The sequence below is a fragment of the Oryzias melastigma genome, linkage group LG6, assembly GCF_002922805.2.
Source record: "Oryzias melastigma strain HK-1 linkage group LG6, ASM292280v2, whole genome shotgun sequence".
In the NCBI taxonomy this organism is placed as follows: Eukaryota; Metazoa; Chordata; class Actinopteri; order Beloniformes; family Adrianichthyidae; genus Oryzias; species Oryzias melastigma.
In genome coordinates this window covers 26,739,059-26,751,281 of record NC_050517.1, presented here as the reverse complement: position 1 = coordinate 26,751,281, position 12,223 = coordinate 26,739,059, and the positions used below count along the sequence as shown (strand labels likewise).

The window sequence follows — 12,223 nt, the reverse complement described above, 5'->3', positions numbered from 1 at the left end:
AAACATTTGTTTTTATAAGGTCTGGGATGTCAGATAGCCATAAAAATGATTCAGCTACTAAGAAGAATTTAGTTTTCCTTTGATTTTATTTGAAAGATAAATGTTTCTGCTGTGTTCAAACTCCTTCACTTTTACATTCAACATTACAGATACAAATTTAAAATAAACAACACAAATGCCTTTTTTTTTAAATAACATAAGTCCAAAATTTCTACTACTTAAGAACAACTGAAAATGATGATCTTACATGTATTGATTAGAAATTAAATAAAACCAAAATGACGGTTACAGTACCTCTTATTGTTTTCTGCAAATAAAAAGGGAAATTGTAAGATTCATCAGCATCATTTTACAGATTTTTCCAGAGTATCTAAGGACTTGTGCAGAGTTCTATCCTCCAGATGCTTCAACTTTTTATGGCTGAGTGGTTTACTCAATTTAAATAATAAACCTTTTTGTATCCATCTCTTCCTTATCCCTACCTGGGTTCTGAGTCCCATAGCTTGAAGTTGTTACTGATAGTATCAGGTCCTGCAATGTCATTCGCTTTTTAAAGACAAAAAATAATTTGGATTAGAGTGTAGCTGCTAGCTGCCATGTTTCTATACTCACGACAGCAGCAAAAACGTCACAAGAACTGTTTTTTTTTTAAGTTTCTTTTATATTTTTTGCACATTATATTTTCAGTTTTTCCATTCTGCTGTTCTTCCTCCTGAAATTAGTCCATGTCTTTAATGAAACAACTGTAGCTGCAACAGTTTTTCCTGCATATTTTTATACTTGACTCAAGAAACTTAGTCACTTCCATCCAATCGAAGTAGCTTCCATTATAGTGAGTCAATCATCAGTCAGGGCTGTTGCAGTGCTTTGTCTCTGTGATTTAACTCAGGAGTGAGTCTTGCAACTTTTTTTTTAATTTCCCAAAAAGGTTTTTGTATCAAGTAAAAAAAAAAGGTATTTATTATAGCCATTGTCATAGAGGACAATTGTAGCTCAGGTGTGTCACAGAGAGGACAGTTCTGGTTCAGTCTCTGGGATTCTTGTTATGCAGTGATCCAGTCTGTGTGGAATGATCTGCCGCCGTATGATGAGGAAAACATTTGGTACACAAGGTTTTTGAAGTAGTGGCGAAGCCAGAAGACTTTATAAGGATGACTTTGAAATTGTGGCAAATAAGATGAAGAGCAGAACAGCAGAATAGAAGGTTGTTAACAAAAGATTAAAAATGTTGTACTCGGAAAAAAATGCTTAAAATATGAAATTTGAAGGGCTCAAAATTTCATTAAAAACATAATATTTTACAATGCTTAAAGAAGCTTCTATTGAAGATTTTTTGATGATGATACTAATATTCACTCAAAATTCGGGGACAAATGAGCGTAGCTCCGCCCCTGGCCTCACTGGTACCCCACCTTGTTCCCTGTGTTTTGTTTGGGATGTGTCCACCTCCTGAGCTACAAGAGGAGATCTACTGGTGTTTGCTGGGAATATATCCCATTTGGTATCGTCCGCAAAGCTTTAAAAGTGTGATCGATTATACTGTCTGAATACAGTAGCTGATTTGCAGACTAAAAAAAGAAAATAATAATTTAAGGAGCCTGATTTCCTTTTCTAAGTGAGGATAAGATCAGGTGAAGTTTGGAAATGGTTCATCTGTATTTCAATTGTAAATGTTGCATTTGCATAGATTACATCTGGGCATTGTCTCTGCCCAGCACTGCTAAAATTCAAATGTGATAAGAATCATACTGATGAAGACAAACACTGGATGAGACATAAGAGAAAGGAAAACACTGAGCACCTGTTGAAACTGGTAACGGAGGAGAGCAGAGGAGGAGTAATTCCTGCATCCCTGAGAGGACACGAGGGAAAACCAACGATGCGAGAACAGTCTGACGAGTTAATGAGAGGTGGGAAATGATGTGCCGGCGGACAGCAACCGACAGGTATTTACAGAAAAGAATTAACCCGGGTGAAAGGTTAATGCTGACTTTGTGTAAAGCAACATCACACGTAGTCATGTCAAAATAAAACATTCTTTTTTTTGGCTTTGAAAAAAACTGTTTTTTGAACATCAGCCCATCCTTCATTATCATTCTGTTGTAGTCAATCTACATCATACAGCTTTTAATGATTCTAGCAGCAGGACAGATTCGTAATGTGCTACAAAACAGACAGAGAAGTTAATTAACAATTCTTGAGGTCGGCTGTTCTGCCTCTTTTTAAAAATTCATTACTGTAAATGTCATTTAGAACTTCAAGATCTAAAAAGCAGGATGGATATAAGCTGTACATTTAAAAAAAATAATCCTGAAAGACGCAACACATTTAATGAATTTGTCATTGTTTGACATTGTTTAAGTACAAAATGTACAGAAAAAAAGTGCATTTTAGCATTTGACAATGTTTCCCTTGAAAGAACTGGGGAATCTCAGGAAGCATTATGACAATAGAAAACCTCATACGTAAGAATCCATCCAAGTGCAAAAATAAAACAAAAAATTCAAATTTGTCGCAACACTTTTATGATCTTTCTTTTTATAAATGTAAAAGAACATGCATTGTCAACCACTTAAGTTTGTATTTTGTCTAAAAAGACCTTCACAACTGCAGCTAAACCACTTATATTCTTTTTTTTCTACCCCTGGACTTGTTGCTTCTCACATAACTGATCCAAACAAAAACAGATGAGGTAGAGATTTCTGAAAAATAATTAGACCTGTCCCTTGTGATGTGCTCAAAGCATTGTGGGAATCAATTAAAGCAACCACAAAACAACAGAGCGATAATGCAGTTACAATAGGAGTTCTAACTTGACTACTGAGGAAGAGGAGGGAGAAAGAGCAGAGTTTAACGTAGAGGAGGAGGAAGATTCCCTATTGCTTTAGTTGCCAAAGAGACGAGGAAGAGGAGTGATCCAAAGTCCAACTCAATTTTACCAGAGTGGAGCAGGGAGTGTATTGGTTCAACAGATGAGAGAAAGCAAAGCAGCACTGACAGATGCTTTTCTTATCTGAGGATAATGGCCTGTCGCTACCCCCCCCCACCGCCTCATTTTTGACTTATGATGCAGTAGTTATCTGGTGATGCACAGAGCTGAAGTTCAGCGAGGGCAATGTGCTGGAAACAAATTGTCTCAAAGCTGTGCGTGCAAGACAGGCGTCTTGCTTTTTTGGAAAAAAAACAAGTCAGCCTTTATTCTGAAGGTGCAGCATTTTGTTCCTTAAAGTAATAAGCTGAAGGCCAGGTGTGTAGTAGAGAACGTATGAAGTCAGCCGTTTGTGGGTGCTACTACAAGATCATGGTGTGACAGAAGCTCTGCCTCACTCTGTTGCTTTTTACTCAAGACTTCCTTCAACCAAAAAAACATTTACAATGCTTTGGATATTAGAAATAATTTGACAGAAATGTATGTAGAATATTGAAATGAGTGCAAATGTTGAAACATCAATCGAAAGATTACCTTAAAGACACACTGTTAAAAATTGTGGTGTTTTTAATGTGTTCTTGTGGCATTTCAAAGATAATATATTTATGTGGATATAGTTTACTCTGAAAGGCTCACAAATAGGATGATAAAGGCCCTTTGAGCTCAAAATGTGCATTTCAGAGTATTTTTTTATTCAGATCGTGAATCATGAGCAAAAAATGTGCTTATTTGTGACATAAAATACAATGGGGAGGCCTTAAGCTCCTACTCACAACTCAGAGGTAAATTTCTAATGAGCTACTGCCGCTCTGCAGAAGCTATGTCTTAGAAAACAAAAGGCATACAGGAAATCAGGGTTTGATTCCCAGGGTGCACAATGAGCTTCATGCAGTGTGGGCCCTTGGGCCCTCAAGCTACTGCTGAACTATGTAACCACAGGGGCACTTAAGTCTGAGTCTCCCTGTCCCGGTCCCCAGCCTGGGTAAAATACACGGTGATGTCAAGAAGAGCATCCGGTGTAAAACAGTCTGTAAAAATGTCTGTCAAACCACCGATGTGAATCAGTGAAAGCTGGGTTGTTGTGGTGACCCCTGAAGGAAAAGGTGAACAACAATTTAATCTGTGTGGCACTATATCTGACATGGCTGTCACCATGAAAATAAATTTATAAACTATAAAGTGTTTCAAGCTTAGCTGGAATACATAAAACATTAATAGTTGAAAAGACTTTTTAGTAATCTTAGCCAGGATAAGTTGGGGAATATGTAAGCTTGTCATTCATCCTAAATGAGCCCTTTATTTAAAATATAAAGTTAATTCAAACATAATATTCTTGAAATAATTTAGGGACATCTCCAAACTCTTGAAGTCTCAGTTATGTCCTGATGTGTTCCCGACTTCTTCCCCCCCTACGCTGTGCACCATTTGGTCTGTATCTCTATTACTAGTTTTGTGAAACAGTTCAATATTTTGTTTTCAAGCACTTAGTAATGGGCGGAGCGACACTCTTGAGAACCACTGGTCATAATTACCAGCTTTATAATGGAAAAAGTGGCTGAAATGTGACACAATTACAGGTACACCCACCACAGAAAAGGCTGAGGACACAAGCGGGCCATGTGGGGGAGGCGACTGAGTTTAGAGAGTGGTACAAACTCTGCAGCAGTAAAACTGAAAGTGGCTTGGAGGTATTTAAATTTATTAACACCTGAGCATGTTATTTTGGTAGAAACATGCCACCTCGGAGCTGCTGAGCGCTGTGCTCCTCGCAGCGTCAATACATTATGGATTAACTCAGTCCGGGCAGCAGGAGTTTTCATCAACGTGTGAAGGTGCGCACGTGTTTGCAGAAAAGTTGACTCATTAGACAAATGATTTCTGTCTAATCTGCTGCCATGCTGACCAACAAATACAGCTAAAATACCCTGGCAGCTGTTTTTACTAACAGCTGTCTCACTGACAACATCTGCCTTTCCTTTCTCCAGAGTGAGTCATGGATACAATAAAGACTGTGATTCCATCTCTTCTTATTAAATCACAAATGGCGGGAGCCAGAGTCATGCTGAAATTGATTGTGTTCCCCAGCCTAAATGATAAATGGGATGAACTCTAAGGTCAATGAACAATATCTGAAAACTGAATTAAAGTGAAATCTAATGCTTGAGGGCAGAACCACAGACAGATAAGAGTGTCTCTGTCTGAATCTGTGTTGCAGATGGACTTTTTCTGTAAATTAAAAGTTGTGTTGTTAAGACTGGATGCCCTAGTTCTCCAGCACTGATTAGCTGGGTCAAGGTTGGAGGCTTTGCATTACTTGCTGGGCTGCCATGGCAATGCTTCTAATAGAGTAATGGAAAAGACTCTCTCTACTGGGTGAGAGTGTTGGCAGCTTGATGGTGTGAAACAGAGATAGGCTGTCTTCTGTGTAATCAGTTTTCATACTTTAACCCCCAGAGACCTGAGGCGCCCACTAATGGAACCGTTACATCAGATCTAAAGCTGAAGGTTTTGCTTTCTTCTAAGTTGTGTGACCTTTTTAGCTTTAAAAATATCTATGGTAGGGATTAAAACATGAAGCACAAAACGAAGTGGAATAAGTCTTAGAAATCGTACTGCATGAAGGTCATGGATCTCCAACAGCATAATGACCCAAAACTCACAGCTAATAGTTGGGCTATTCTGAAGGGACCTGTGATGATCTCTGATCTAAATCCTATTGAACATCTGTGGAGGAGGTGGAAAAACGCCGTTTGGAGAAGGCAGAAGCAATTTGAACACGAGGAGTGGACCAAAGTACCAGCTGAAGAAGTTTAGAGGTCCACTAAACTGGATAATCCATAGTTAAAGATCCACTCCAATAAAAATTATGTTTTTAGTGCCTTTGACATGTTTTGTGGCATTTCATGATAATGGAGGACATGCATTTTGCTTATGATTGCATTTCTGAGGTTTTTTTTTAAAAATCAGAACCAGTAGCAGATGGAAAAAGTGCAGTTTGAAAAACAGCTAATTTGTGGCATAAATATGCTAGACTGGGCGCCTGGATCCCTTCTAAATCATCCACAGACAAATAGATCTATGTACGTCTTCTGATTTTGCAACCCTTTACATTAAATTATAATTATGCGAATAAACACAAACCAACTCACTCGCTAAGTCATTCAAAAACATATCAATGGATGTGAACAATATTTTAATTTGACAGCAGCTACATTCAAATTTCTACCAGGACACTAGTGCTCATCATCATCCATCAAAGGCAGCACTGGCTGGTTTTCTGGATTTGCATCTCCTTCAAAGGTCTGAAATCTGGATTGTGTTTTGTTAACACATGTAGATGTAAAACTACAAAATTTGTTGGATTAAGGTGGATGCATGCCTGGAAGCCTTGGGTTTTCATGTTATGTTATCTTATTGTTAGAAAATTATTATTAAAAAAGTAAAAATTCCTAACTTATTCCAGAAATTATTTTAGGATTCAGTTCTATTTTAAAGACAAACATTTATAGATTTTTAGTACATTTATATAGAAGTTTGATTAAATATTTGTGCAGCATATTTTAGATTATTTCCCTTGTATCAACTAAGTTATGGATGTAATAAAAACTGGTACATAAAAAACATACATATACATTTTCACATTAATTAAGTCATGTTGAAACACCGTTTCCTGACAAAAACAGCTTCATTAAACAATATCAGCTAATTCTATACACATTTTTCATTATAAATACCTTTGTGTACTTGTTAATGCAGACCAATTCAATTACATTAGAATAAGCACAAAAATGATTAAATAACAACACAGAGGTGGTGCATTGAAGCAAAGAAACAAATTTCCTTTGTTAATGCTTTTTGCTGAACCATCAGTCTATGTGTTCATACATATTTGAGCTCATGAAAGCCATATTATGTCTCTCTTTACTTATCGATGCAGATTGGCGACGTTCCCCTGATCCTTAAAGCTGTATTTTTTCCTGACATTAAAATTGGAAGCTTATGGGAATCTCCTCCAGACTTAAAAGCTTCAAACAAAATCCTTCACTAAGATTTTTTTGTCTTTCATGCAGAATATGTTTTCTGAAGCAGACTTTGACTTAAAGGGGGAATAAATTTAGCAGTTTTTAGACATATTTTATTTAACAGTTATCGTTTTTAGATCTAGGAAATAGGATTTTTGGTTGAGAGCCTGGGCTGGAATGTGGCATTAAATTTAATGAGCTTTGATCCTCTGCTGTGAAGCAAAGTTTTGCAGCTTGACATCGTGTCATGGTGGGCTGTGCGTTTGCCTCCCACAGATCAAACTCGCCGCAGCTACAAACAAGAAAAACCACCGCCGATTACAGGAGATTCTATGGAGTTCAGGGTTTTTGCTTCATCTTCCACCTGGACTCATTCAATATGTGTGCTGTTGTTCTACTTCAGCATTTTCTAATCAAGATGAGGACGTTTGAAATGTGTTTAGTACACATCAGTTTTGGAGATAAATGCAGGGAAGCAGATTGAGGTGGTTTAGACGGTAATTATGTTGGTGAAAGGATGCTGAGGTCGAAGCTACCAGAAAAGAGGAAGTTCATGGATTTAGAGGAGGAGGACATGAGGGTGGTTGGTGCAGAGGAGAGGGTTAGAGGGAGGTAGAGTCGCTGTGGGAGCAGCAAAAAGACAAAGAAGATTCATTAGCAAACGTCTAAGAAGAACAGGAAGAAGAGTTTTTTTCCCCGTTTCTGCAAATGTTACAGAAGGGTGTTAATAAAAAGAAATATTGAAATTAAACAAATTTTTGTAATGTTTTTGGAAACTGTAAAAGATTAAAGACGCACCCCGATTAAAAATGGGTTTTGATGTTTTTACTAGATGTGTGTATGGGCAAGAGTCAGGTGATATGATACATATCCGGATACGTGTATCACGATACAATATGTATCACAATATATCCCAAGGCTGTACAGGAACAATTTTTCACTTTTTGTAAAGAATATGACTTACAAAATTAATATATCTGTCACTCGTTCTTATTTGATCCACTATAAAGCCACACAATTTGCGTTTTTATATGATACTAGCAGCAACGTGGCACAGAGTTTCAGTTCAGTACCAATCCCAAGTAAAAACCAAGTAGTACAGCATACTGAACAGTTCACACAAGTTGGTGTTGTTCTGGTGGGGTGTAGGGATGCTCAAAGAGGTTCAGTGTGCCGTGCTGCCAACTAGTGGTCGGAGGTTTAGGTGAAAAACAAAAGGGAGATGCTGAAGGATACTGGTGAATATTTAATTAAATATCGTCTCATCAGCATTTTCAATCAATACAAGTATGGCCAGAGAAAATATCACGATATATCGCCAAATAGATTTTTACCAACACCCTTATTTTTTTAAATGTTCTTGTGACATTTTTTCTCATGGAACAGAACATAAATAAAGAAAATTAAGATTTCTGAGTTTATTCAAATCATAGTGAGTCAGGAGTAGACGAAAAATGCAGTTTGAAAAAGCGTGTAGTTAAGTAAACTCTACAATCAGCAGGTCACAAGCCTCCTGCTCCGCTCCATTCTGATGTATCCATTTGCAGACAAATAGATCCATGAACGTCTTTGTTTTCCACATTCGAGCTGGTATATGACTCAAAACTGTTGGCTGAATAACTCCGATATTGCTCGCTATTTCTGATGCACCACTAGTAGTAAGTTGTGGAGGGCTGTAAGCTCGTGGGAGAAGGTGTAAACTAAAGGATGATGGGAAATGAAGGAAAACTCACTCCACAACAACAATTTAGAGGTGAATTTTTCATGAACTCCTGCTGCAATGCAGAAACTATTCCCTAGAAAATGTTTTTTGTTTTGGCTAAAAATGTCATAAATAAAAGGATGCTTTAAAAATAGATCAAAAGATGTTAAGAAAACAGAGATGGTTAAGGACAGAAATGAGACCATGTTGTTGTTGAAACTAGCAGAAGTTTAAGTGTTTTGTCTTTCTCCTTTGTTTGTCTGCACAGGTTTTCAACACCTGAGAGATCCTGACACGAAAACTCATCAACTGGACTTACACTCGTGGCATCAGAGATTTGTAGACACGAAAGCGGTAAAAATGAGTTGCCGGCGTGTGCAGGTGAGTCACATGGACACGGGCCGGGTCGACAGCTGGTGTGAAGTGGGCTCTGCAGGCGTCCTTCCCTCGGATTACATTTTAATGGATTAGAACTAAACAGCAATCAATAAAGCGCCAACGCGCCCATACATCTGCATGCCGACGCAGCTGGACAACACAATTAAATTAGTGCATCTGGCACACAGTGTCAAAACCTACAAGCACACACACTGTGGACTGAAGGACAGATGCTACCCCCCCACCCTTCTTTTCATCATCCTCTCAAAGCCAGCTGCAAAGAAGATTTGGGACTGACGGGTTGTGTCCCTTTTATTTCCCCGTGAACCCCTTGCTCCTCGCTCCTTCAGCCTCGGTCTTCAATAGACTTCATGGAATGAATGTAACAAAGGAAAAGAGATGAAGAGGGCACATTCAAGTTTGGATCCTGCTTTGGATGAATTCCTCATCTGCAAGCAACACACTTAAATGTTTTAGTCTGTCAACATTTTCTTTCTTTCTTTTAAACGTAATCGTTCAGAATTAGAACTTTTTGTTTGAGGAAAGTTGGAGGAAAAACTGACGGAGGTTCTACTTTTTATAAAACGTCTGAGAGTGACGCAATGGAGTGGAAAAGGTGAGAAACTTTGTTTTTAGTGGAGGAAGGCTGAAGTTGTGATGCACCACCCTCCAGGACAGACCTCCTCCCCCCTCCTGCTCCTCCTCCTGGCTTCCCTCCCTCTCTCTGCTGCCCTCCGCTGATCTGCCAGCCTTCCTCCGCTCCGGCGCTTCAGTGCAGAGAGGAGCAGGCGAGCTCAGTGCTCACACAGATGGCAGAGGAGACAGAGACCTCCTGCATTCACTAAATTCCACCAAAGCGTTTGGTCAGGAGGAGCAGGTACAGATGGGCGTGAGGACAGCAGAGGAAAACTTCTACGCTGTGGGGATAAAAGCCTCTGGAAGGAAGGAGAAGACTTCAGAAGCAGTGAATCTGCAGCTGTGAAAGTCTCTGTCTGGTTCTGCTCGTCTGCAGCTTTGAGGGACAGTTGTCTTGACGGAGGTCTCCTCAGTTACGCCGACAAGGATCCGGGGTTGTTGCGAGTCATTCAAAAAAAGAGGAGGTGCTGGTCTTGGGACAGTGGCAGGCCCAGGAGTTGGGGCATGGCCGTGGGGGGGCCGTATTCCGACCTCCGCGCTCCAACGGGACAGAGGTTGGAGCTGGGGGTCCTGGAGCGTGGGTCAGCCCAGAGGAGCTCCCAGACTGTCAGAGCTCAGACCCTGGATGAGCGGGGGTGTGGTCATGGGGGGAGGTAGCACAGACAAAGGTGGAGCTGCAGAAAAGGGGGGCAAGACCAGATGCTCCCGCAGACTCTGGGTCCTCTTCGGAATGCTGGTTCTGGTCTTTCTCACCTCGCTGTTCTTCTCCGTCTCGCTCCGCGGAGGCGTCAGCTTTAACTACCTGGAGCCGCCTGGGTGGGAGGAGTCAAGGCGGGTCAAACTGGTCCCCAATTATGTGGGTGCGCACCGACTGTCTTCGTCTGATGGACCGCTGCAGAGGACATGTGCATGTCCTCGATGTGTGGGAGACCCCGGAGTCTCTGACTGGTTTGACGAGAACTACGACCCGGATATCTCTCCCGTTTGGACCAGGGACAACATCGAGCTGCCCTCAGATGTCTACTACTGGTGGGTGGTAAGTATTCAGCGTTTTCACTGCAATTATCAAGGTAGCTTCACACATTTGTGCTAATGGGTTCTAATAGCTCAGTTCACACTGGAACAGAGTGTCAGCCTCCTGAGGAAAGAGCTCAGAGGCACTAATGTCATCTAGAAACACAACATTACACATCAGCCTCTAAAACAGGGGTGGGTAAACTTTGGGTCACAAAGGGTTCTAAAATTTGAAAGAAGGGCTGAAAGAAGTATTTTGGTCATTCACCTCATACGAGAAAGAAATAACATGGAATCTGGAAAAAAAAAAAACATGCTTTAACTTTCATTGAAAATAAATCTTTATCTCGTAACAGAACATTTTGGAATTTGTCTTTCAAAATGGTGAACTTTATTTCTCATTTAGAGCCAAATTCACTGATGGGTTGATGTCCCTCAAGGAAAAATGCAAACTTAAAGAAATGCTGGATTCATGTGGTGTTGGAAATATTGGAAAAATGACTGTCCAACTTGGAAAAAACACATGAACGTTAAAAAAAACAAATCTTTTAACACTTCATGACAGTGGAATAACTTTCTGCACCTCAACAAAGATTAATTTGTAGTGTGCCATCTATGGGGAGACACCACAAAATAAAATATTGATAAGGATTATTAATATAATTTATTTCAGTTTAAAAATAAATAAATAAATAAATATTTTGACGGGCCACATATGGCCCCTGGGCCGTACTTCGCCCACCACTGCTCTACAATATGCTCGGACACAGAAATGCACCATGTTGGAACAAACTAAATTGTGTGACACTCTTAATCTGAAACAATAACATAATTATGCAAAAGGGTTCTTTTCCACAGAAGGAGGACTAGATTCTGCACATGACTTTTATAAACTGAACAAACAAAAGAAGATTCCAGCTTTTTTTTTTTTTAAGAGGATATAGTAAATTCAAATTACTGCCCACAAGCACAAATCTTGGACTTGACTTTTCCTTGCTAAAAATATGATTTTTAACTTTCTCTGACCCAAACTAAAATAATGTAGGAATCAATTTTCAACCACTATATTCCTATTTGCAATTTGCTGTACTTTTATTTCAGAGTAACTTCCTGGTCTAATGACATCTGGTGGCAAACTAAAGACAGAGAAACCTCAAAGATTGGAGCTAAAGATAAACATTTTCAATTGCAAGTTGAGAAATAGCGTGTTCTATGAATTCATTTTAATAACATTCAGTTCATATCAGTATTGGTGGTTGAAGATCCAATTTAAAGTTGATATTGGTTCATTTTGAACGATCTGATTCTCTGAACCTAAAATGGATCCAGAACGTCTTTAGCCAAAACTTCAAGCAGTGTGATTCTGGTTCTGAACAGTGAAGGTGAATTTTTCCAGATTCCTTGTATTTATTGAAAGATAATCAAGTGTAAATTAAATATGTGAACAAATAAACAAGAATTAATGGCAAATCCAATCACCTTTTAGTTTTATAAAGTTCACCCCACTGTTGTTTTTCCACATCAAAATAACACAAACAGAAC

At 39.2% G+C, this 12,223-nt stretch overlaps 1 protein-coding gene across 1 annotated transcript in view; it reads left to right on the top strand.

Moving 5' to 3' along the window:
- st3gal2 (ST3 beta-galactoside alpha-2,3-sialyltransferase 2) overlaps nucleotides 1–12,223 on the top strand; it is a 57,954-nt gene that overhangs the window by 26,485 nt on the left and 19,246 nt on the right. Inside the window, exon 2 of the mRNA XM_024281716.2 lies at nucleotides 8,922–10,703. Within this exon, the coding sequence (XP_024137484.1) occupies nucleotides 10,293–10,703 (411 nt within the window). The 5' untranslated portion in view covers nucleotides 8,922–10,292. The remainder of the gene's footprint in view (nucleotides 1–8,921; nucleotides 10,704–12,223) is intronic.